Source organism: Calliphora vicina, chromosome 3 (genome assembly GCF_958450345.1).
Source record: "Calliphora vicina chromosome 3, idCalVici1.1, whole genome shotgun sequence".
NCBI classification, from domain to species: domain Eukaryota; kingdom Metazoa; phylum Arthropoda; class Insecta; order Diptera; family Calliphoridae; genus Calliphora; species Calliphora vicina.
In genome coordinates this window covers 92,170,290-92,197,329 of record NC_088782.1, presented here as the reverse complement: position 1 = coordinate 92,197,329, position 27,040 = coordinate 92,170,290, and the positions used below count along the sequence as shown (strand labels likewise).

Here is a 27,040-nt window from a genome sequence, read left to right as displayed (position 1 = left end):
ACAACTTTGCTAAATATTGTTAGTGAAAAATTAGGAGACCCTGGAAGTTATTCTAAAAAAAGTAAAAAACAAATTTTTTCTTCCTATATTTTTTCAACAAAAGTGCACGAAAAGGCTACTTTTTGGAAAAAAAATTGTAACAAAATTTATTTGGCGGAATCTTAGCTATATTATTACCATATAAAGTTATGCCGTATCACAAAGTCTGAATTAGCTGTTAACCAAAAACTGATGACACCTTTTTTAAAGGCCCAACTGAATTTCAGAAACTTTGGGGGCCCATAAAAAAAAATCGGTCACCAAAATGGACAAACTGAGTATAGGGTTTTACTACCCTTTGGTAGTAGATTCGAACCTATATAGTCATGATCGTGTGTTTTTTTTCACTGTTGCCTGTGTAATTAGTCATAGCTCCTATAAAAGGCCCACTTCCGAAAATCACTTTATCGAGCATAAATATCTTAAAAATGATGGTATTCAAATAAGATTCAATACAAATAAGTTTCATATCAAAAGAAAACTGTTTATAATCATATACTTGTTGTGGGGTATTATATGATTAATGAGTTTGTGTCATTCTTTATTAAAAGGTTTCTTAGCCTAGTTGAAGTACAAATTTAAAGAAATCTAAAGATATCAATGTAAAGTCTTGTTTTTAGAGAAATTAGGTGAATCAGTGGATGAAACGTTTGTTTTTCATTTCTAAATTTTGAATTTTTCTACGGAAAATATTTTAAAAGCAAAAACGGAAGAATAATTTTCTGTTTTCGGTTTTATGGCTTGGTTTCGGTTAAAACCGTACATATAAACGAAATTTTTTACCTTGTCAAATTTAAATATTTAAATTTCTATAATCAGTATTAAAAAATCCGATACTTTTATGAATTAGAATACTCTCAAGAATATAAATTTAATAATTATTTTTGTTCAAAGTTATCAGCCAAAGCAAATATTATAAAAGGCCAGAGACAAAATGTTACACCATTTTTGTAATATATTTTTCAAAGCTATTGTTTTCATTTGTAATTATACCCTACACCGCCTTATAAATTGTTGAAATTTAAAAAAAAACAAGTAAGAAAGTATGGTCGGTCAAGCCCGACCATATAATACCCTACACCAAGTAAATGAGTAAAAATATTTTTCTTTTAAAATATCAATAATTTATATTTTTGAGTGATTTTCGGAAGTGGGCCTTATATGGGGGCTATGACCAATTATGAACCGATCGCCATAAAATTAGGTCGTGTGATTTATGTCTATATTAAAGTTAATTATGTTGAATTTTGTGTGTATACCAACATTTTTAAGCGATTTATGCACGTTAAAGTGATTTTCGGAAGCGGGTCTATATGGGAGCTATGACTAATTATGGACCGATCCTTACAAAATTTGGTGACATGAATTTTGTATATATAAAACTTATTTGGAGCGAAATTTGTGTAGATACATAGATAAATTAAACATTTATGACCGATAAAGTCCAATTTCGGAAGGACATTTGTATGGGGGCTTGGTGAAATAATGGACCGATTTCAGTCAGTTTCAATAGGGTTGATCCTTGGGCCGAAAAAGTAATATGTACCAAATTTGATCGACATATCTTCAAAATTGCGACCTGTACTCTGCGCACAAGGTTTACATGGACAGCCAGCCAGCCAACCAGACGGACGGACGGACGGACGGACATCGTTTATTCGACTCAGAAAGTGATTCTAAGTCGATCGGTATACTTTAAGGTGGGTGTTAGACTAATATTTTTGGGCGTTACAAACATCTGCACAAACGCATAATACCCTCCCCACTATGGTGGTGTAGGGTATAAAAAATGGTTTTGCTCATTTATTTAGTTTGACCGACCATACTTTCTTAATTGTTTTCATTAAGTTTATATAATCCGGTTTCACGGAATATTTAGTTAGGAAATTTCGGGATTTTCTATACAATTCAATTATCTCCATAGATTTTTTCTATACTAGCAACAAAAAATAGTTTTTAAATAGTATTTTATTTAAGTAACCGATTTTATGTCAGCCCAACAACAATTTTTAAGCCACAACAGAAATATTCGGTAAAACATTTAGAGTAAAACATTTGATTAGAAATAAATTCACTTATCATAATCAAAAGTATTTTCTGTGTGCAAAAACTAGTAAAATATTTATTTAAAACAGGGAAATTAACAATATTGACTTACAGCAAATTGAAATTTAAAAGGAATAATTGAAATGTGTTTTATAAAATTAATTGATCTTGATTTTTTCAAATGCATTTATGTACATTAGTGGGGAAGGAACCGATATACCGGAAGTCAAGTCTATAAATCTATATTATTTTTTTTTTACCAAAACAAACACAAACTGCGAAGCATTTTGCTTGTCTGCAGATACACCCAGAGTCTCTGGCGAGAATCGAACCCTCAACCCTCAGATTAATAGTTCAGCACACTATCGACTATGAAAGGGCCAAGAACAATTGCATGTCATATATTTTGATCGGTTCAATATACAAAAAACAAAAAGGGCGTTTTTTGAGCCGTGGCATACAAATAATTTTTTCATTTCTGGAAACGTCTTCAACTAATTTTTAATCCTAGGGGGTGATTGGCTTTACTTTTTTGTATGGAGATCGACCCACTTTAGTTGATATACTACTTAAGATGAATGCTTAATCAATCTGTGTATGAACTAAATATATAATCTACTACAAATTTTCAAAATTTATTATAAGAAACAAATTGTAATGAAAACACAAGAAGACTCGAGGTTCTAATTATTCATACAGTTTGCGATATATCTTCAAAAACTTTAAATGCTTGTATCTTAAAACTCAATTTTTAGACATCGAATATGTCTTTTATTGGAATACCAGTGTTTGTGTATTACGTATAAAATATTGTGAGTACGCAGAAAAACAAAAACTTTATTATTATTTTTTTTATAAAAACTATTTGTTTAATGTTTGTAATTGATAACAAGCTGTCTAATTTAATAAAAACAAAATAATCACTTGCATTTCACATGTACATAGAGAAATATATTTGTATGTAGCACAAACGTACTTATATAGATTAATGTACTTATTTCTTGTTGTATCTTTATAATTTAATTACGAACAACAACAAAAATCTCAAGAAAACACACTTAAACTCATATAAACATTTACATATTTATAATATGACGACGATATGCATGTATGTACTCGCACTTTGAATTTTTCATTATCAGTAAAATGATGAGCTAGCTCCCTACACAGCAATGGCCTTAGTGCTGGACAGAGGCGCTTTAGTTTTAAACGATTTGTTAAACTGTTCAGTTTTATTTGATTCAGTTTAAAAGTGATGTGCGGAATGAATCGTTGAAACACCAGCATAGAAAAGAAAATCCTTAACAAAAAAAAAAGTCCAGTGCAGTGCTATTGTAATCATTTTTGTGCGTTGGCTTAGTATTTTTTTTTTAATTCATTTTAAATTGATTTTTTCGTTCAATTTCTTAAACGTTAAACAACTTTGTTGCCTTGTCATAACAATACCAAAGATTTAAAGTAATTTTTGACAAAATGAATGTAATATTGAGGAAAAGTTTTCAAATATCGAATGCTATAAAAACATCTTATACAACAAATATTTGGAGAGCAGCCAGTATTCAATCACCACGACAACCTGTAAGAAATGTTATATAGCGATAAGAATAGAAAATGAACAAAGAAAATGAAAAAAAAAAAAACATGAAAACACTTACTGCACTAAAGCGGTTTAGTCAACTGTAACCTATAACACCCTACACCATATCATTCAAAATTACTAACATTCATGCTTAATTGTGTTCTTAATAACTCGTAGAAATATTAAAATAAAAAATATTAAAATGTTTGTATTTAGGATTTGAATATTATATTATGATTTAATTCTGAATTTATTTAACAAGTACTTATATATCCGATTATGTTCGCTATTACTAAACAACTTCACAGTAATCCAGATGGTATGAAGAAAGTTATTGTGCAATTACAAGACACTGCCAAGTTTTTGCTGTGTATTTGGATTTATTTCTGTAATAGCTGAAAGAATTACATATGGAATATGGTTTAATCAATGATTTTGTTTATTTAAATACACTTTTTTGTATTGAAATTACAATCGTCAGCTTGAATACAATAAGTTGTTGAAATTAATTCGATAATATTTAATTGATGATGAACTCCACCAAAGAGTATAGAAAAATAAAATTTTTTAATCTTGAATCTTCCGATTTTGACCATATTCGGAAAATATTCTTTAAAATTTAAAAAAATTGCCATAAAAAAATTACATTAATTTTATTTTTTAAATTAAGATCATTTAAACGGACTGTAACTTTAAATATTCTTATTTTTTGAAGCTGTAGTCGGATTTATTTATTCTTTATAAAACAAAAACTTAAATGACTCAAATTCCCCTGTCACGAAATTTAATTTCGATAAAAAATTAAAAATTAATTCCTTATAAAGCTCCTTTTGAAACAGTAACAAGATAATACAACTTATAATCGTAATACTGGCGATACTGACACGATAGGAGGGCTCAAAAGAAGGTACTCTGAAATTATACTGTAAAGTATGGCAAAAATCGAGCAGCATTGTCCCTAGTTCCCGTACAAGCCCCCCCCCCTTATAAAATTTCTTCATACTTGTCTTAATGTTAATAATAATTAATATCGCTATGAAATTGAACATAAACAAATTTTATATGAACCTATATTTTTCTACCAACTTTTGTGAGGATCGGTCCATAATTGATCGTACCCCCATATAAGCTCTATATCAGAACAAGATTCGGTACTCTTACTTAATACATTTATATACAGTATTTTGATATTTTCAGAATACCAACCCTCCTATTACAGTAACTATAATTATAGTTACTGTAACGAAAAATAGAACACCGTCCATGCTAAGCAGATATAGAACAATAAATACCTCCCATAAAATGCTATGTAGACTTAGTATTCAAAACAATTCAAAAAGTTCCATACTATATATAGTATGTTAAGTGTACCTACTACATTTTGGAAGGAGGTTTTTTAATTTTCATGTGTATGCTGTTGGCCGATCGAAACCAAATTTTGACAGTATTTTTGTTAAAGAACGTAGAATTTAAAAAATGAAGAAACATCAAATTTGTTCTATGTTGACTTTGCAATGTTGAGTTAGTAAGGGGTCGAATAAAAAAAAAAATATTTGTTCTTAATATTTAGATGCACTTTTGGTAATTTTCTCCTCCTTAAATTTAATTTTTTTCAGATATGCATTTAATCTTGTTTAAAATTGACAAAACACTCTACTATTTGCAAATGAAATTGTCAGGTGCACTTTTGGACTTGATGTTTGTCACTTTAACAATTAAAACAAATATTTTTTCAATATGCTTTCTACAGAGGACATTATTATCTTTCTGCATCTTAAATCAATAAAATCCGACATCTGCTTCATAAGATATTAATATTTAAAGATCCAAAATAACTCGCGCGTTTTTCGAAATTAAAAAAATTTAAAATGGAAATTACTTTAAAGGACATGTGTTTAACGAATATAATCAAAATTAGAAGACCCAAGGTCTATTTGTTTGTGATGTCTTATATAAAAAAAAAATAATATTTAAAAATCCTACAGTTCATCTATGTATGTATATCAGTACATTCATGTCGAATTTACTATGACAAATAAAAAAAACAATTTAAAAATTACTATTCCGAGTTTAATAAAACTTCTCATGGATACACATAGTTGAAGTGTAGTTATGTTAAATTTATGAATTTGTATCTTATATATTAAATATGTTCTTGTTTTCTTCAAAAAGTCGAGTTATAAAATATTTTTTCCGAATTAGCTCTTTGCCGATCCAAATTTCTCATTGGCAAGGCCATTTATATATTATATCGGCCTGGCTTGGATCGATTTGGATGTTGCTTTTAACATGCATTTGTAACAGATAATAATGTTTTTAAATTTATCATGGGGAACTGCTAAAAGTTATTTTTTTTTTGTTTATAAAGAAATTTACAGAAAAATTATAGCAAACAGTACTGATATTCAGATGCATTTAATTTACATTTTGTTTGTATTGTTACATTTTAAATTGCAAATAAAAGCGCCAAATAGTTTAAAAATTTGTATTAATTAAAATTATTATATTCTTCGCTTTAAAAACGCACTGGTAATAAAGTTTGATGTTAAGTCAAACAGTGCTTTTGATAAACTCACTGTTACTATTTATATACAACGCGCCATCATCTAGCAAATTCCTGCATTATCTATTTCTACAGTGAACCCAGAGCTTATAAAGCATCTTCACAGTTAATGTCATACTTAAAAACTATTTTAATAACGTCGTATTTATAAGATGTTCCTACCGATATAAGAAGACGTTTCTACCGATATAAATCTTGATAAACACAATGAATGTTGCAAGCAGAATAACATACCGTTAAATTAAAATTGATAATGCAATTTCGTAACGGTATTCACTATAATAATAACTGCTATATAATTATTGACTAAGTTATACGAGGATGGGTCAAACACAGATTTTTTGGTTAACAAATTATTTTTTTTCTCAACATAGTCTTCTTTGAGCTCTATGCACTTCGTCCAAAGTTTATTCAATTTGTTTATCCCTTCCAAAAAATAAAATTTATCGAGATCATCATAATAGGAATTTTTTGAGACATTTCTTCAGGTTTGGAAATAAGAAATAGTAACTCGTAAATCCGGAGAATAGGGCGGATGAGGGAGAATTTCGTAGCCTTATTCATAGCTTTTTGTCATGGAACCTGCACATGTGTGTACCCTTTTGTTCACCCGATTGTGAGCACACGCGCAGCCCTCTTGCGGAAAGCTTTCTCATACCGAAGTGAACATTCAAAATTGAAACCACAGAGCCATGTGAGATGCCTATGGCCAACACTATATTGTGATTTGTTTCAATTATTTCGTATGTAGAGACCTCAACTGGGCGTCCAGAACGGTCGACTAAAATTGATGGTGCAGAGTTCCCATAGTATTTAGCAAGCTTAGCCTTTATTTGAGTGATGTTTTTTTCGGCAAAAAATAATCCTTAGTGATCAATCGAAATTCACTTTTTTTCCAATTTCACCTCAAGTCTGCTATCAATGGGTGTCAAACACTAACTAAATGACGCAGCTTGTAAAAATTTTGACAGGAGTCAACTGACTAATGCCTGTTGACAGGAGAAGTGTTGATCTTTCAGTTAAGAGCCGGGAAAAAATCGCAAACTTATACACACCCTCGTTCTATTTATCTCAAATTCGATTCAATTTGAATTAATAAGTCAAGGTTTGAATGAAATTTATTATGAATTAATTCTGAAGTTTTTAAATAATTTCATATGTACTTACTACTAGATTGTATGCCAATCATTACCAAACTACTTCTATGCAATGAATGGGGTCATGACGTCAAAGAGTAAGTTGTTCACTTTTGCTCCAGTAATAATTTTGGTGTATTTTTAAACATTTATCTCCTACTGTGAGCTATGAACATTAATAGAAAAGTCAAAGTATTCTTCTTCCGCGGTGAATTCCTGAGCATAAACAAAAGGTGCAATTACGAATTTGACGCAAACAAATTAAAAAAGAAAAAAACAAGAAAAACTGTTTTTCTTTTTTGGTCATGCCATAGAACGACAAGCATTCACTAGCAATTTTACTAGTAATTGGTTATGCATAACGTGACCAAGTGCCAAAAAGCGAGATTCTAAAAATCATGCTATGGAAAAGCGGAATCACATTTCATTTAGCGAAACTTATTTTTAGCACAATAAGTGAAAAGTATCCTAATATTAAATATTTTTTTCGAGTGCATTGTTAATGGATAGAATGTGTATTTAATTTTCTTGAAATTGTTCCCAAAATTTAAGTTATACAGTTAAAAAAACAATAAATAGTAACAAACAAATATCATATTAAACAAATAAATATAATTAACTGCTATGGAAATCACAAACGATATTATTAATAGGTTCTTGGTGCTGGAGGTAAAGGATCGACCGAATCATCGAGCACATTATCAATAACTGGTCTATATTTGATGGTGGTCTTTCCGGCACCATCACACCAAATAAGTAAATGTTTGCGCCAGTGTTGATCCAAATGTTTTTTCTCTTGACCCACAATATCTTTGCTATAATCGTATTCATCAATGCGAACTTTAAAATCTTCGCGGGAATGAGCACCTCTGGATTCTTTGCGATGTTCCATTGAAGTGACAGTTGCTATGGCATTAGTTAGAAGGTTTTGTAGCTCAAGTGTTTCCATTAGATCCGTATTCCAAATCATACTTCTATCCACAACTTTAACATCACGGAATTCCTTGTAGGTTTCTTGAATTAGATTACAACCTTCTACCAATAGTTTAGCTTCGCGAAAAACAGCTGCATGCTTGGTCATGATCTTTTGCATTTTGGAGCGTATTATGGCTGGTGGTATACTACCTTTACTGTGTCGCAAATTATCCAACTTGGCTATTGAATCTTCGCCTGTTGTTTGTTTTAGTGGAGGCAGTGGTTCACCGGGTGTATTATTCTCAGCAATAGTATCTGCACAAGCTTTGCCAAAGACCAGCAAATCCAAAAGTGAATTAGCTCCAAGCCGATTGGCTCCATGCACAGATGCACAAGAGCATTCCCCGCATGCATACAGGCCAGGTATAATAATGTCATTACCGTTGTCATCAATACTGATTACTTGACCTTTAAAATTGGTTGGAATACCACCCATATTGTAATGTACTGTAGGTAATACCGGAACTGGTTCTTTAAGAACATCGACATTAGCAAATATTTTCGCAGTTACTACTATGCCAGGAAGTCTTTTAAGAATAACATCTTGAGGCAAATGGTGTAGTTGCAAGTGAACATGATCTTTTTCAGTTCCACAACCATTTCCGTTCAATACCTCGAGAGTCATGGCGCGTGCTACTACATCGCGCGAAGCCAGATCTTTCGCCTTTGGCGCATATCGTTCCATGAAACGCTCTCCTTTAGAATTCAGAAAAAATCCGCCTTCTCCTCGAACGCCTTCTGTTATAAGACAACCGGCTCCGTATATACCAGTGGGATGAAACTGTACAAACTCCATGTCCTGTAGTGGCAAGCCTTTTCGTGCTATCATTGCCGTACCATCTCCAGTACAGGTGTGACCATCTGTTGTTGAAAAGTATGTGCGGCCACTGCCGCCTGTAGCAATAACGGTGTTCGGAGCACGAAACCGATATATCAAGCCATTTTCAAGATTCCAAGCAATAATGCCACAACACTTGCAATTTTCGAATAGCAAATCCAATGCGAAACATTCTACAAAATATTGACAATCAAAAGAAAGCGACTGGCCATATAGTGTATGAATTAGGGCATGGCCAGTACGATCACTAACAGCACATGCTCTGTGTGCCATACCGCCTTTACCATATTCAAGGGTTTGACCGCCAAAAGCACGTTGATAAATTTTGCCATCAGTTGTGCGTGAGAAAGGCATTCCCCAATTTTCCAACTCCATAACAGCTTGAGGAGCAGCTCTGCACATGAAATGAATAGCATCTTGATCGCCCAGCCAATCTGATCCTTTAACCGTATCGTAAAAATGATAACGCCAGTCATCATCTTCCATATTGCCTAAAGCAGCATTAATACCTCCTTGGGCTGCCACAGTATGCGAACGTGTGGGAAAGATTTTAGTTACCACAGCTGTCTTAAAACCGTTTTTTGCCAAGCCCAAAGCCGCTCGTAAACCAGCCCCGCCGGCACCAACGACAATCGCATCAAAGCTATAGTCGATCATTGGATAGTCTTTCCATAAATCTTTCTTTTTAGCGCCTTCTTTGCCAGTTCCGCTAGATTTTGATGTTAGAAGTCGTTTTCGTAGTAGAATATCTGACTTCGTCTTTATTGCAGGAAGAAAAGGCTTTCCACGTAAGCACATTTGAGTGGCTGTTGCTTTTTTGGCGAACAACATTTTTTATTATAAACATGAATTGTTTTTAAAAGCTAAAACAAAATCTGGAATATAAATTGAATATGACAAATTGGTGACGTTTTTTGAAGCACAAAATATATCATAATACACAAGGCGTATTAACAAGGTGAGTGCGTCCCGGCAACAAATACAACAATGCAAAAACAACAGGCAATTTGTTTTTGTTAAAATGTACGTTAAATGTCAAAATCAAGGCGAATTAAAATATTACTATGTTATTTACAATAACAAATGTAAACATAAATAATGTTTGACATATAGTGTACATAAAACCACAGCGAATTAAGAAACAGCTGATTTTATGCACTCACCTTGTTAATACGCCTTGATAATACAAAAAATATATCACAAAACATGAATCAAAGGGTTGTGGTTTAAAAAGAGAGATAAATATATTTCACACTCGGTTTCTCGGTTCATCATTGTTCATAGCTCCCTTACAAAATCAACTCCTTGTCAATAGTACTGACATTTTGTAGTTTTTACAACTTAATACTTTTGTCTGACCAAGTATATGAATATTATGAGCGTGATTTATTTGTAATTTTAATTTAAACTGTCTGAATATTTCGGTTAAAAAATACTAACCTGTTTTTATTTTTCTTTTAAATCCCATTACGATAAATTGGTCGCATGATAGAAAACTGAAAATACTTTTAAACTCTTCACGCCTCTTGAATGTTAAATGGTTTCTTCTTTCGTTATTTCTTTGAGTGCAAAATTTAAGAAATGTCGTGTTAAAAAAGTATTTTACTGAAGTTGAATGCATTTGTATCATACAAATGGTGTGCGCAAGAACAGGCAAATAAAAATGCGAATACAATTCTTACACAAATCGCTCAATTGCGACAAGACACTCATAACTCAAAAAACATCGTTTAGAGTAAAATGACAGTGAAAGTTTTAAGTTATTTCAATAATTATAACTTTATTATCTATTATAAAAAGTCTTTAGACAATATTTGTCCAGGATGCACTAAGTAAGGTGAAATCAACAACACAACTGATTTTTATTTATCTATTATAAAAGTACTTGTGTTTTGTCAAACTGAATTTATTTTGAAAAAATAATAAATTTTATTTTATGAATGAAAATGTGAATAAAAAGATTTCATATAATGAAATTTGGATAAAGCACTATTAAACCGTTGTTCTTTTTCAAATATAATTTAAATTTAACTGCCGTTTTTTAGTTAATATGCAAAAATAACAAATGCTTTTTGTTTACATTGGTAAAGGTTTTGTCAAAGATTATTTATATTGTTTGTTGACACAAAAAAATATAAAATTTAAAAATTCTAACAAAAATTTAAATCTCTTTAATTCTGAAAAGCAACATTTTGAAGCAAAATTTTGCTAAAAAAAAAATAAGAAATAAAAGATAAAAAATAATCAGGTGAGTATCAATAAAATTGAACTTAAAAAATAAACATCCCATTAGTAAAATCTAAAAGATATTAAAATAAAATTTGTTTATTTTTTATTTGACAAATTCAATTTGGACAAAACCTATGCACTTGTCAGCAAGAAATATTGTGTTTGTTGTTGAAATGATCTCACCTTGCTTATTATATCATGATATTTGTCAATTAATTTTGTAAATGATTAAAAGCTAAACAAAAACTAAACTTAACGAAGAAAAAATATTTTAATTCAATTTTTATTAGATTGAATTAAAAAAAAAATGTAATCATAAATGAATTGCTGAAATGTTTTGTTATGTATATTAGTGTGTCCCAAAAAAGTTTTTTCCTTATTTTCATGGGTGCTCAAGCATAATTTAAAAGCTTATAGGGTAAAGTATTTTTGTATTTTAAATTTTATGATTTTGGAGAATTAAGCTTAAATTTAATTAATTCGAAGTTCTGCGTTTACTCAAGTCAAGTGTTGGAAAAAATATAATCTGACCTAGATATTTATGCATATATAAACACTTCAAATCGTTTTCCAATATCAATCATGTCAAATATCTCCCAAATCCAAAATAAAGGGTATTTAGTTATATTTTGATTTATGACCATCTGTTGCAAATGACCGAAATGTTTACTTAAGTACTAGAGAATGGTTTGAATAAATATGAAAACAATTTACAAAAGACCTATCTACAATTTTATTAGAAGAAAATAAATACGTTTATTTTATAAATTAATGTAATCTATTAATTGTTGTTAATTTACGCAATTAAGGATTTTCATATTTTATAAATACTATTTTATTTTTGACTCCTGTCGTTTGAGTTTTAAATTGTGGAAAGGATTATATCAAAATGTAGATACTAAAACTGATTTAACCACTTTAATTAAGTTTTGAAAGGTACTTGTTGCAAGTTACTATATTTTTTGAAAAACTAAAACAACATAAAACTGGTATTTCAGCAATAAACTGCACCAATCCATAAAAATCTATATATTTGAGAGTGGTTTCGATTAATACGTATTAAAGTTAAAGATTAAACAATATGTATTTAGTATTAACTAACTACTGAAAAGATTTTTTTGGATATTAATTCCATGTTATTCCGCTAAGTTTTTCTAGAAAATTGGCAATAATAATATTTAGTTTGCCATAATTAGAGACTAACAAATGAAGAAATCCAAAGCTAATTTCAGTTTCTTAAGAATAAGGATGTTTGTATCCGATATAAATTTATTTCGTTTTATTTTTTTTCTACTTAAATGCGTTTATATCTATGAAACACTAGTTATTGCAATTTTTCCTGAAAGCAAATTTCTATTTTTTTAAAGTATTTTTGACCTAGTTACATCTATATATTGTGTTGTATTGGAAATTTATTTTATTCAATTTAAATATAAGCAATACAAATAGTGTGTTTATAGTTGAGGCATTTAAAAATATTTCTTACTGAAAAAATGGATGAAGAAATATTTAAAATAATAAATATAAAATTAGAAAAATGCAAACAAATTTACTCAAAATTACAAAATATATTATGAAAATTGCAAATATGCTGCAAAATTCCAAATATGTAAATAATATGCTGTTAAAACTAATAAATGCCAAATATGATCTTGAGGGAAAAATATTCACTAACAAATCGATGTCAAATATCAAAAAATTGTCTGAAAGGGATAAATACAGTACTCAAGGCTCCACAGGACGTACAGGAAAATGCATTTGCATGATTGTTTCGCTGATCATGACAAACATTTGGAGCTATGAACTGGTCCCCAAACCGAAAATGAATTAAAGCCGAAAAAGAGGGGCTTAATTCATTATGATCTAAAACTCTAAATGTTCTAATTAAAATAAGCCCCAGCGAATCGAGCTTAACCTTCAAACCAGAAATTAACTATGTCCCTAATATTTACTCAATAAGCACCAAAGCCCCAAAAACTCAAGCATTTTAACATTTTGTTGGAATTTGACTTGAATGCAAAAGCTTTGACTTGAATACAAAACACATATGGCTTGAATTTATGTTTCCTATTTACTGGAGAATGCTATTGAAATACAACTGTAATTCAATTACTTGACTATATTTCAAGACTTGAATTACACTTGATTTAAACTTGAATTCTAGTCAAAATGCTTTTTTGGGTAAATTATTTTACATAACGATAATAAAACAAATCTTGAAATGAAATAGCACTGTATTTATTAGCGACAGAATTGATAAAGGATTCCTTTGGGGATCTAAAATCCAAAATTTGTTTAATGGATAGCAATGGGATCTTAAAATAAATCCCAATTCGTTTTTGTAAGCATTAATAAATATGTATATTATTAATGCTTACAAAAACGGTAATGGTTTTCTCCTTTTTTTCAAATAAAAAAAAAACAACACAGCTTGAGTTTAAGGGCCTGATTCAAAAATATGACCGGAAAACCGTTCTAACTATTTTTGTATGAAAATCACTCAGTTTTAAAATAATTTTTGAATGTTTTTTTACCAAAAATTTAAAAATTGTTTTCCGTCGTGTTTCTGAATCAATTCCTTAAGTATTAATATCTCAATAATAAACAAAAGATTTAGTTCGAAAATATTCTGCAATAATCCTGCCACTAGTTCAAAAAAGAGGCTCTCTAATGAATATACATACATTTTAAACCCAAAAGTACTACTGAATAATCCAATTAAATATTATTTATGACCGACTTTTGAAATAATAGTATATAGGTACTTACATACATATTTAATTTAATGTACTTATTTTGTTTTTGATAGATTTGACAATAATAAACTTGTAGGTCTTTTTTCTATGAACTCAGTGATGTTGAAGTAAATAAACACTTTTTACTTGCATACCATACTTTCTTGTGAGGTTTGCAAAGTTTTTTAGATGTTACCATAACATTTTTATATTTTATTATTTGTTTCTTTTATTCAAGTGATAAGCAAATCAATTTCCTAAAATTTTTTGCTGATTTTTTTAGAAGGTTTCTTTTCATTTTATATTGCAATTTCATTGATTGTAAACTTTCATCAGTACGGTATTTCTTTGTTCTTTTTTTTAATAGTATAAAAAAAAATGTATATAAATGTACTTGCATGAAATGCTTTATCTTTTTATAACCTTAAGGAACCTTATAACCTTAAGGAAGTTTTAGTTTGTATTAGTTGGTAAAAAGATATGTATATTGAAGTTTTGCTTTGTCTTTTCGTCTGCTAGATATTTATTTCGTTTTATTCAAAAGTGTTAAAAACTTTATCTTTGAAATTTGAATTTAGTTATGTTTAGTTGCAAATATTTTAGTTTTAAATTCAAATCACTAACGCTACTTTAAAATGCAAAGGAAATATACTTTTCTATAATATTTTTGAGTATTTTTTATAAACATGTGTTGTAATGTGTTTGAGATTCTGCTTTAAAAAACAACATCGATAAGGCATTTTCAAAATAATTCCAATAGGTATTACTTTTAAATAATTTCATTATTGATGCAGGTTCTATGACAAAAAGTGTCATCGTGACATGAACACTATAATATATTTTGGATTTTTATATGGAACGCTACCGTCTTTATTCAAAGATTATTTGCTATGAAAAAATAAGGAAAACCAAAACATTTCCTAAATTACACAGGGCAATAAAATCGAAAAAATTTTAGAGGCTTTTTAAAGCACTTCACAATTTTGATGTATTGTGGTTCCAGTAGTACAAAAATGGTAAAATTTTTAAATTCTATGGATAGATTTTTTAAATTTGTTTTTTCTAAAATTGTGAATTTTTTTAAATGTTTCTCCACATAATTTATGATAACTCAAAAACGGTTAGTCCGATATTATTGAAGTAAACATAAAAAAGTTCAAATTTACATAACCTTTAATCCGGGTTTCAATCGGCTCAGTAGTTTCGGAGTTATAATAACAAATTGAAGCAAAAAATATATTTTTTACGTGAAAATAGCAAATTTTTGTGTTTTAAAAAACTCATGAAAAATCGAAAACGGCAAAACTTTTTTTATGGGTGGTGTAAATATTAAGGAATCAGAAACTCTTGATGTTCTAGGCATGAGTATTCAGTGCGATGTCCGCTGGACAAAACACATTTTTCGAGTGTCGAAAGAAGCATTCAAGTGCCTTGGTTTTCTAAAACGGTGTAAGAAATACTTCACTCCATCTGATCTCCTTACTATTTACACCACTTATATCCGACCTAAAATGGAATACAACTCTCATGTAGGTGCTTCGAAGTCTATTTTGGAGTTACTCGACCGCGTACAGGAGAGGGCGAAGATGCTTATCGGTGACAGTAGGGTATCCAGCTCAATTGACTCACTGGAACATCGTCGCAATGTGGGTTGTATTTCACTGTTCTACCGATACTACAATGGTATGTGCTCTGCTGAAATTAGGGAACTTGTTTTCGAAACCCGTAGTTTTTTACAGGGAAAATTCGTTCTTTAGCCGTACTGTCCGTATGTGGAATAAGCTTTCTCCTGAAGTCTTTCCTGTCATATTCAATATAGGAAAATTCAAATCAAATGTCCACAAACACTACTCCCTCTGTCCTCCCTCCCATAACCTATTTTCCTAGTTCCAGCACAATGCTTTGCATGAGTAGGGGTCATCCCCTGAGTGCTGGTCCAAGAAAAAAAAACTTGTTCAGGTTTATTACTTTGTCGTAAAGCCGCGTATATTAGCAACAAAATGAGATATCGAAGAAAGGATTATTTTCGAATTTATTCACAATTAAGTGAATTCGCTCAGTTTCACAAAATTTAACTTTTTTGTTTGATATACATAAAATTGAGTAGTTAATGTTCTTCATTTGATTGATTGAATATTGAAAACATTTTCCCCATGCTATGTACAAATTTTCATATTATGGACTGATCCTCACTATAGTGGGTAGAAAGATATTTATTATTATGTGTTACATCTTTTTTAATGGTGGGTATAAAAACAGTATGACCTTCAGTCGTATAAAAAAATTATTTAGTTGTTTTAAGATTAATTTAAAAAATTTACAAGTTTTGAATTTCCATCTGAATGAATTTTTTAAATTTATTTTTTTTTCTAATTATGTATTACAAACTGGATATAATTATCTTTCCAATACATCTTAAATCAGTAAAATCCAATAGTTAAAGACTCATAATACCAATATAATACCTACATTTTTTTAATATTTCGAAAAATTTAAATCGCGAAACGAGTTTTTCGAAATTTAAAGAAATAAAAATGGAAATGTCCAAATGACACATACTCTTAAAATTGGAAGACCCAAGGTAAATTTGTTTATGATGTACGGTGGAATCAATGATATATTAGGATTATTTGTGTGTAATTTATATGTGATTTATGCGTATTTAAGTTATTTTAGGAAGTGGACTTTATCGTTTTGTTAGTTCTTTTTAAATGGAAATTATTTTTCCAAAATTATGTATGGATAATGCTATTCAATACGCATTTATATACCATAGAGCCATATTCCGGGAAGAAATTTATTATAGGAAAAATCATGTACCAATTCTTACCACTTTCAACGGAGCTTCTTATTTTATAATATGAACAATATGTGCAAAATTACATGGTATTATTTGCAATATTTAAAGAAATTATCATAACATTTTTGAAAGAAGCTAACTTTTTTTCGAATGTTGTCTCACATTTAATTTCATACTTCTGGTTATACTGAACTTGTTTTGCCTATTTTCAATACCAAACATTTCGAAACGGTATTAGCTAGATCGTCTTTGAATTTTAAAAGGATCCAGAATTTAAATATTTTTGGATGTATGACTAATATTTCAATAATAAACAGAATAACAAACTCAATATACCCCCATATTTTTGGTGGGTGGTTTTTTATAAAGAAAATATGAAAAATATTTCTCAAATCTAAAAATAGAATTTAAAAAGTTGTAGTTCAAACCAAATAAAAAATTTACAACAACAAATTTAACAATATTATAAAAAACACTGGTATATGTAAAAGTTTCCGTTCTATGTGTATTCCTCTGTGGTATAAAACTTCACACTTCGTTATCAAAAAATGAATGTTATGAATACTCGCACTCAGTCAATGTGTACAAAACAAATAAAATAAAAATATAGAACACTCTATAGTATGTAGTAGATGTTCTACAAAAACATTTATTTACATTTAGTTGCTTTTAATTTCGTTCTTATCTTACAAGACAATAACATTGATAATTGCTCTGGACTGTTGAAAATAAACAAAAAAAAAAAAATATTATTTGTCACATTAAGGTGGCAATGAAAAATCAATTTAGAATTTTCTAACATCCCGAGAGGATTATTTGAAATTTGACGGAAAACTTACATGTTAAAAAGAAAATTTAAGCTAAATCGAATAACTAACTACCTCTAAACCATTCAGCTTTGAAAACATTTAAATAATTGTATTTTAAATCATCTAATGCTTTATTTTCACAAAACCAGATAAATCATCATTGTCGTGAGTTCATTTACGCTGATATTTCTTAAATAAAATACATATACACTATTTGCCTAATTTTCTAAATTCCGGGGAAATTATATATTTAGATCGGTAGCAAAACTTATTTTAAAAAACTTTGTAATTTTGATGTACTAATACACTCAAAGATTTTTAATTCATTGATATAAGTATGTTTGAATTTAGGCATTTTAAAATTATAAATTTAAAAGTATTTTGAAAGTGGAATTATTATAATTTGAAAGTAAATTTTTAATTAAGCTTAAGTTCATTTTATTATAATTTATTTGTAATAATTCAAAGAATATAATAAAATGAACTTAAGCCTAAATAAAAATTTACTTCTAAATTATATAAAAAAATAAAAAGTTCGAACAATTACCGAAAATCTATAAATTATTTAATTACTTTATATTTTGTAAATTTAAATTTTATCGTGGTCATTTCGATCTTTAGGGGTTTAAAAAATGCATCCCATTATTCATAATCAATTTTTAATTTTATAAAAGGTTTATAAAACCCGGGAATTCCCGGGAATTTTTTTGCAACTAGAAAAATAAGTAATAAAGAAAATTATTTTATAAATTTGAGTCATTTCAATTATCCACAGGTTTTGGCTTTATTATAATGACAATCTAAATTTTTTTATCCGATAGCTACTTCCTTCAAATAAAGCTAATTCCCGCTTAAAACGATGTTCAGCATTTGATTTTAAATGTTTTGGGTTTTCTTTTTCAATACTGATTGAATATTCTAATTCGTTTTTAAAATCGCTTTGAACAGATGAGGGAATGTTGTGGTCAAATAGGCGTTCATACATATGCTATCCATAAATTTTTAACATTGTCTTTGGTATATTATAATTTAGCTCATTATGTTGTTATGTCGTTTATTAACTTTACATTTTATTGCACAGACAATTTCTTCAGAAATCGTAGAATTTATTTAAACCATTTACCTGCAAAATGGTTTCTTTTCAGTTTAATGCTTCTACTGTAGTCTTAATAAGGTTCAAAACCTCTACTAATATTTCTAAATTTGGAGCAAGCCCATCATCAAACAATTATTTTATTTTTAAATCTATTAAAGTTTTATTAATTCATTTAAAATATCCCGTTTTTAAATTTAAATTTTTCTCGGGAATTCCCGACAATAATTTTCGAGGAAACCCCTGGATTTCCCGATCGAAAATTCCCTTTTCCTATTGAGTTAAGTTTATAAAGTAATTTATTTCTTGAAAATTATAGAGATTGGTTAAATTCAGAAATCTGTCTACTAATACTAGATTAAGAAAAATTAAGAAAACGTGGAAGACCAATAGCCTCATTTTAAACCCACAAAAACGTAAAAACTCTTCTGTGACAAAATGCACGTGATCATCTGTATAGAGCATATGTGCAAGGACTACTCAAAAAATATACGCGAAAGGCAACGAAAGGCAACAATAAGACATTTTTTACCAGTATGCCAAAACAAAACCAAAAAAGTCTTTGCAAATTTTCACAACAATTTTAATTTATCTGTAAATTTAAATAACAAAAATATCCAAACTTGTTAAGCCTTTAATGCATATTGTTGCCAATTGTCTACATTCCAGTTCCAATTTTTTTTATACGAATATAACCTTGATACTAATTCAGATTCTAATTCAGAAAAATCAAATGGAATACGAAAAGTTTCAGTTAAAAAAAATTCTAAAACAAACTATAGCTAAACTAAATATTTATAATAAATAAAAATCAGCTAAATATTTGATAATTTATAGAAAAATAAAAGTAAAAATCATGCATTTAAGGGTTAAACTAAGTTTCATATTTTTTATAGTTTATAAAATTACTTACACCATTTTACTGTATGTAAGTAAATAAACATTGTTCAACTTCTTATAACTATAGCATTTTATAGTAAATTAACTAAATTAAACTTACATAAATTTATGTAAATTAATTTAATTTTATATATTTCGAATAAATATATTGTTCAAATCGTTTTAAATTTAATAGTAGACAACCTCAAATTTTAATGTTTTTATAAGAGATACTGATGAAATATAATTTATACATTTTAATAAAAATATGATAAAAAACATGAACAATGCAAGTTATGAATTTAATATAAAATATATATTTATAAGCTAAATTCATAGACATATAATATACAAATTTTGACTTTAAAATCTTTTAGGCACGAATTTGTTATTACTAACTTATGCCTCAAAGTCAGGCCTTGCAAATGAATATGTAAAATTGGATATTTTGTTTTTCTTCTCCATATAAATTATTACTTGCCGGATTTAGAATACTATGTCCTGAATAATATATATTTCAACTGCCACCCTAATGAACATAATAAAAAAACAATCTGCATGACAAAACAATAGATAGAAAACAACAATAGAAAAAAATATATACAGCATATATTTGAGGCCAATATTTGGTACTAGAGATTACAAAGATCAGATTTGCTCTTAATAAATAAATTAATACTAAAAATATATACATTGTGATATGAGAAAAGTTTGTGATTTAAATTATTTTATGAGATTTTTTATAAAATAAAATGATTTTTTGTATCTTTTGTTACTATACAAAGCAACATTTTATTGTCCTATATCTGCAGAACTATGTTAGTGATATACTTAAGATTTTGTATAAATTACTATGTTCTCAATTTTTGCTGGCCAAATCTGGCGAAAAATTTTTAATTTTGAAATTGTTTTCTAACCTGGATTATAGCTAAGTTATTATAAATATTTAGTTTTTTATTATTATCGCCCCTATTAAAGTAAATAGTGTGCAGCCCTGTTCATTCGAATTTATATTTTTTATATAAATACCCAGACAATGCTAAAAAATCTAATGCAATTTACTGATAACAATGGAAATATGTAGTTATGAGGTTTTGTAGTTATATACAATTTTCTGAAGCGTATGTAACCATGAAATTCTAATTAATTAAAAATTTCTTGTTTTAAATTTGAAAGAAATATTTTACACATTTAAAATATAAATGGGGGATTTCATGTCAAATGAACCAACTTTTAAAATCGATGTCTTCCGATCGGGATGAAATTTACATCAATGTTAGACCTATTGGATAGTAATTCATACACAAAAAATTTAAAAAGGGACCATTTTGGAAAAAAGTTCGAATTTTCCAAAAAAAAAAAAAAAATCAAAAATTGTATATCTTGAGTTACAAAACATTAATTTTGATCCCACTATGCGACCAAATAGGTCTTCAAGGAAAAATCCAAGCTTTATTTTAAGAAAAAAGGGACCATTTCGGAAAAGTCATAAAAGTTTTTGATTTTGTAAAAAAAAAATTTATTTTTTTTTCGAAAGATTGAAGAAATATCTATCTAAACATTTTGCTAAGAACAATAAGAAAAATAAGTTACATGGATGAGAAAAATAACATGTTTGGCCATAATGTCAAATTTTGACCCCCTCTAACTCAGGGAGTTCTTGACCGATAAAAATTGTGTCTGAATTACTATCCAGTAGGTCTAACATTGGTGTAAATTTCATCCCGATCGGAAGACATCGACTTTAAATCGAAAACCACATTTGAGACCATTTTCATAATAATGTAGTGACTACATACTTTTATATCAACAAAAAGATATTATTTTGAGTTAGTACAAAAGTTGGAATAGAAATGCATAGTATATTTTCATAAAAATTTATTATTTTGATTTGAGCCTTTGTTCAAAAGTTAAAAATAATAAAATTGTTTTATTTAAATTTGGTTGTATTTTGAGTTTTTACTTGGGGGATTCAAACGGACTCCTATTAGGTCATATTGTTATAATGTCATAAAATATTTTTTTAGTTTAAACAAATTTTTGTTCGGTTTCAAACAAAAAAGTTATAAACTAATAAGACTTTTAGAACTATGGTTCATCATAAAATAACACTTTTTTTGTTTGCTGCACAACAAGAATTTGTTTTAACTAAAAAAATATTTTACGACATTATGACATTATGACAACTGTTTCGTTAATAAAATTTGTTTTACTTTGTGATTTTAATTCGAAATGAGACTCCTTTTATAAAATTTAAAATTTTTAGTTAATACCCTCATGTTGATCAAGTGTGATATTTACTTAAATTCATATAAAACATTTAATATATTATTTTTATTTGACCTCTAAATCAGATAAACAATGACTAAACCAAAATTCGTAGAACTGGAATCATAAATAAACTAATCTTTAATTTCAGTAGGGGACACCGACAACTAGTTTTGACTACATACAAATGGAACCACCCTAATGTAGATACGTCAGCAAATACATACATAAATATGTACATAAGTGCTATGTATGAATATGTATTTTTTCGCGTCAAAACAAACATAACTTTTTCTGACCATACACGGATGAAGTGACACAAAAGGTTCTGTTGTGCTTTTTGAAAAACAAGTCAAATGTTATGATGTTGTAGAAAAAGTAAAACAACAATAAACAACAAAATTTGTTAGTGCAGTCAACCATGATTAAGCAGGGCATGTTTATATTAATACTATCTCTTGTCAATGGCAGACAATATAAAAACATATGGGCTAATCACGGAAATTTTTAACACTCAATGAAACCGATTTATACTATTAATTATTTCCTGTGTATATATTGTATATTTCGAATCTAATTAGATTTTATTTATAGTTTCTTTGAGTGCCACTGAAACTAGACATTATTTAAGGCCTGTTTCATATTATTATTGAATTTATTCAAGGTTTATAAAACTAATTTTATATTTTATTTTTTATAAATATTTTATAAAATTAAAACTTGATTATGAATAAGGTGGTAAATATTTTATTTCCTTTAAATAAACCTTTTTATTTCCTTTAAATAAACCGGCTACTTTTGATTACAAATAGTTTAAATTTGTAACAACTCTTTATTTATTAAAATGTACAGCAACTACAGTTTAAATAGTTACTCAGTGTTTTATAATGTACTGACTTGTTTGATGTTCTCACTTACCATCTAGAAAGCTCTATTTCTACAATGATCTTCAAACTAGAATATTCGAATTCTAGAGCTTTCGATATTAATCATTAATCATTTAGTGTTGCCATACTTACAAACAAGGCACAACTGACAGCCATATTATCAGCTGAAGATTTTTCTCCTGGAGCATTAATTTTGTGAATTCAATGTCCTTTTTTTTGTTTAATTTTGATTGGAATATTTTAGACTTTTAGTTCACTAACAATCCAGATATTGCTTTTCCTTTAAAAAAACTGCAAAATCTAATTCTGGTTCTTCAGCAGGCTTTAAAGTTTTTCGGTTTCGAAAGCCTATAACAGAACCTCTTTCTATACAAAATTGTTTGAAATTTTTCAAAAACAAGTAAGTCGTATTATAAACAAGTAAAAAAAATATGGTCGGTCAAGGCCTACACTGATTTTTTTTCAATATTAATTTCGAAATAAACGAATTTCAATATTTTGCAGATTTGGTTTTTTTTTGGAAAATTAATCATTCTTTGTAAAATTGATTATTTTTTGGTGAAATTTGGAATTTTTTTAATGGCGATAGCGCATAAAAGTTTATGGATTTGGTATTTACACCGTTTACGTTTTTAAAAAATAGAAATCATCCAGTGGGTTAAGCTAATTCGGGTACGCTGAATTCAGTGGTGCTAACCGTTTTTTAGGTTAGCTCGTATTTTTGAGATATACCATTATTTCGAAAATGGAGGAGGTTGCACAAAATATATTCGCGTAACTCAAAAACGGTTTAAAAACTGATAAAACCGAAACTCCGCAACAAAATTACCTTTAAGTAAGGCTTGACATGTTTTAAATCTTTGCAGTCATTTTAGAAATATAAATTTTTTTTTTAGAAAAATTTCGAAATTTTTGGTTTTTAAAAATTGGACAATGCATATACGCTCTTAATTTTTAAATTCAAATCTGGAATCAGTCACGATTTGTAAGCAATTCTTTTTTTGTTCGACATATACATTTGTAGTTAGTCCAATAAAAGAAAAAATGAGCAAATCGGTAAATATTTGGACCCGCTGTTATAAAAAAACTGGAGTATGATGGGTAAAAATGTTGATTTAATTTTAAAATGCAAATATCTGCGAAGCTATAAGAGATGGCTGATAGCCACGATGAGGTTTTTTTTGTAGTGCTCGATGAGGAGATTCTATGGGTGTAAGTTTTTTTTTGAAATCGGAACACAAACGAAGAAAGAGGATCGTTTTAAAAATTTATCATACCCGAGTCCTACTTTGAGGACCCCTGGCCGCATCTCTGGTAGACTCATGCGGTCAAAATTCAAACCTTAAATTCGTCAACACTTCTTCTTTGCACATGTCAAATTTCATTCAAATCGGACTAAGGGTTTAGATTTATTTCCCTCTTTTTTGTCTATACCTGTGTGCACTGCACGATGTAGCTAATTACTACGAGTTATGTATTTTGATAAAATATTAGGGATATTTGTATTATTTTTTGTGAATAAAATGAAAAGTTGTGGACAGAATTTAATTATTCAGAGCTTATTTTATTTGGAACTTCGTTTTCTAAACGTGTAATAAAAATTAAGATCGTATATGCATTTTTCAAGCTAAAAATTTCGAAATTTTTCTAAAAAATATTTTTTTTTTTTTCAGTTTATTCAATAAACTAAACTGTTTTTGAGTTATGCTATTTTCACACTTGGGCTTTTAAACGCGTTTAAGCAAAATTTTGATTAAGTTAATCAAAGCCGTTCACATTATATTTGAGATGATTAAGTTGACACTAAAATGATTAAGTTGACAAATAAAAAAACAACAAACAAATTTATATTTCTTTAAGGCATTAAATATGGAAATAAATACTTTATTAAAGATATTAGCAAATTATTTTAAACTTTTTTATAATGAAATTGTGAACATTGATGAATTATTTAAGGTTTTTTAGGGAAAAAAGAGAAAACTTCTGTCAAAATTTATTTATCGGTACTACACTAAAAGGTGGCCGATGCTACATCATCATCAGTTTGAGGTATGTTCAGTTGATCCTACGTGATTAATGAAGTGATTAAGATTTAATCATGTCAATTTGAAGTGATTAACAAATCATTTAAATGTATGGATAATCATCTCGATTTTGAAGTGATTAGAGCTTAATCACGTTTGAGATGATTAACTCTGCAAATGTGAACATAGTATTACGCTAATATATGTATGTTGTGCAACCTCCTCCATTTTTTAAATAATGGTATATCTCGAGCTAACTTAAAAAAATGGTTAGCACCACTGAATTCAGCGTACCCGAATTAGTTTAAGCCGCTGGGTGACCGTCTTGACAGACAAAAAAGTGTCAATTTCGTGCATAGTGTAATTATAGATTTTGTCACTCAAATTAGTTCATAATGCTGAATAATATTAAGAATTGTTTACCAAATTGAAAATGCATAAACTGATTTATTAATTTATTTATTGTGAATTAAACTTTGGTATCAAAAACGGAGCTAAAATTTTTTGCAAAATCGCATAAATATTAAATTTTGATAAGAAATGTTCACTTTAAATTACATTAACCTTTAAACTGTTTCATGCTTTATTTCTAATTATGTATTTTAATCTTGTTATAAACATTTTGCCATCAAGCGTCAATAACAATAATTTGCAAAAAACTGGAATGGGCAATAACGTTTTTTATGAAGATAGCCTAGCAGGGCAAATTAAAATATTAAAATTTTCTTGGATTTTACCATAAATGGTTCCTTACTTGTATAAACAACTTTTCATGTGTGTTTTATAAATAAATCAATTTACACACAGAGCATTTATATGGCGAATTCTTATCTTTATCGATCAATAAAAAAACCGAATAAGGTATCAGGGAATAACAATAAATCGTAGCGCTTGCTTTGCGAAAATTAGTAAAACTTTTCAGAGTTTTGTACAAATTCTTATGGATATTTCAATGTAACATTTATGGTCCGGATAATTATGTTCAATTTACTCAATATAATGCATACATTGCAATATTATCGATTTACTACACCTTGTCAATTTTGTATTATTCTTTAGAGACTAGTTATTTCACTTACGCCAAGTAATCTACAGTCGGTCTATATTATTTAATAGAGTACTGGGAGCATAGCTTTAGTCCAAATAAACAGTTATGTGGTTAGCAGGTAACTGACTATATATTACCTGTATCAAAATTTCCATGCGTTGATTACTATGGACCAGCTATTAGAAAGCCTCTTTATAATCTCTGTAGGTTCAAATAACTAGCGCCTAACTTATGTAACCAGTGGTGGCAATATTTGACAATAAAATCCCTAATTCGGTATATCCACCCAGAACTGCTGTTATATTTAGGTTCTTTCACATATTTCTATGCACATACTACATGTATATGTACACGTGTTTAATTTTCAATGTGTTTCTTAATAAATAGACATTTACACGGATTCTCTATCAATCAAAAATCGATGTGTGGTTTTGAATATTTTGCATAGATGCCATTTTACATAGATTTGCTTTTGAATTTTTTGTTTTTGCCTTCATTTAACTTTGCATGTTCTAACGAATAATTAATATTCATACAAATTATTTTTAAATTAGAAGTTTTTCGAAGAATAGTATTAATTTACAATAAGAAAGAGAGGGAAATATTAAAAAAAATGTTGCCAGCATGACAATAAGGTTTCAGCTATATAAATAATTGATTTAATACAATTTTTAAAAAAACGAAAAAAAAACTTTGATATACATTTTTTTTAACTTTCTGAATATAACACTAAAAAAATATGTTGAAATCCTACTGGTCGATTTCGAGGTATAAACTAAGTCCCTAGTTTTTAAATTGTTTGTTGTAATAAAACCGGCTTCGATCAGTAATGACTTCTTGCATTGATTTGATAATTTTTATAAATTGTACTATTTCAGTAATTCTTAAAATTAAATAAACTCCCTAAATAACTACGTTGTTGTATTTCTTTACGAACAGTTATAATTTGATATCTGGAATAAATTTCTCCATAAAATGAAATGTACTTTTGTTCTCAAAACTGTTTAAGGTTTCAATTCGTACATATGTACATGAAGTAGTTTATGTTTTGTTACTTTTTTTTATTTTTTTGCTTTATGAATTTTATTATTG

General features: G+C 28.5%; 2 protein-coding genes across 2 annotated transcripts in view; one reads left to right on the top strand and one right to left on the bottom strand.

The window, feature by feature from the left end:
* Positions 1 to 3,310: 3,310 nt before the first annotated feature.
* Positions 3,311 to 27,040, top strand: part of P5CS (Delta[1]-pyrroline-5-carboxylate synthase) — a 106,155-nt gene continuing 82,425 nt past the window's right edge. The window contains exon 1 of the mRNA XM_065503402.1: positions 3,311 to 3,663. Coding sequence (XP_065359474.1) covers positions 3,559 to 3,663 — 105 coding nt within the window. The 5' untranslated portion in view covers positions 3,311 to 3,558. The remainder of the gene's footprint in view (positions 3,664 to 27,040) is intronic.
* Positions 7,874 to 10,013, bottom strand: LOC135954361 (succinate dehydrogenase [ubiquinone] flavoprotein subunit, mitochondrial-like). Its single transcript, XM_065504504.1, has one exon. The coding sequence runs from the start codon at positions 10,005 to 10,007 to the stop codon at positions 8,010 to 8,012; it is 1,998 nt and encodes a 665-aa protein (XP_065360576.1). The 5' UTR covers positions 10,008 to 10,013; the 3' UTR covers positions 7,874 to 8,009.

Excerpts from the sequence above, each read along its gene's own strand:
- LOC135954361 (XM_065504504.1), bottom strand. The coding sequence starts at position 10,007 with ATGTTGTTCGCCAAAAAAGCAACAGCCACTCAAATGTGCTTACGTGGA.